Source organism: Fulmarus glacialis, unplaced genomic scaffold, assembly GCF_000690835.1.
Source record: "Fulmarus glacialis isolate BGI_N327 unplaced genomic scaffold, ASM69083v1 scaffold31165, whole genome shotgun sequence".
NCBI lineage: Eukaryota > Metazoa > Chordata > Aves > Procellariiformes > Procellariidae > Fulmarus > Fulmarus glacialis.
Genome location: NW_009212822.1, coordinates 844 through 1,347, shown reverse-complemented (window position 1 = coordinate 1,347; position 504 = coordinate 844). Strand labels below are relative to the sequence as shown.

Genomic DNA, 504 nt, shown 5'->3' with positions numbered 1-504 from the left:
ATGCTGCACGGCAGGATCTCGCACCTGGCTCCTCGCCGAACCAGATGCGCACCCAGATGTGCACCCCCTCGCCCTCCGGCTCAACCCCGACGCCGTTCCCATTCCGTCTCTCCTGTCCCGCAGGTCTCCGCAGCCCGGGATCGCCAGCACCATGTCCTGGCAGCGCTGAGGTCGGCGGAACGGGCGGCGAGCGAAGCCGCGGCCGGCGAGGAACCATGGGGAGCATCTACAAGGAATACTTCAACACGGAGAAGATCCGGGAGCACTACAACTACACCAAGGAGGGCTCGGAAAGCTCCCCCACCACCTCCCGTTGGGTGGTCTCCATCCTCATCGTCGTGTTGTGCTGCTTCATCGTGCTGGAGAACCTTCTGGTCCTCATCTCCGTTTGCCGCAACAAGAAATTTCACTCGGCCATGTACATCTTCATCGGGAACTTGGCTTTCTCCGATCTCTTAGCCGGCTTGGCCTTCATGGTCAACATCCTGCTCTCCGGAGCCACCA

General features: G+C 61.3%; 1 protein-coding gene across 1 annotated transcript in view; it reads left to right on the top strand.

Annotated features, from left to right (window-relative positions):
* Positions 1-215: 215 nt before the first annotated feature.
* The window catches only part of LOC104076963 (sphingosine 1-phosphate receptor 2-like), a gene marked incomplete at its 3' end in the record, with an annotated part of 1,103 nt that continues 814 nt past the window's right edge, over positions 216-504 (top strand). Inside the window, exon 1 of the mRNA XM_009578006.1 lies at positions 216-497. Coding sequence (XP_009576301.1) covers positions 216-497 — 282 coding nt within the window. The remainder of the gene's footprint in view (positions 498-504) is intronic.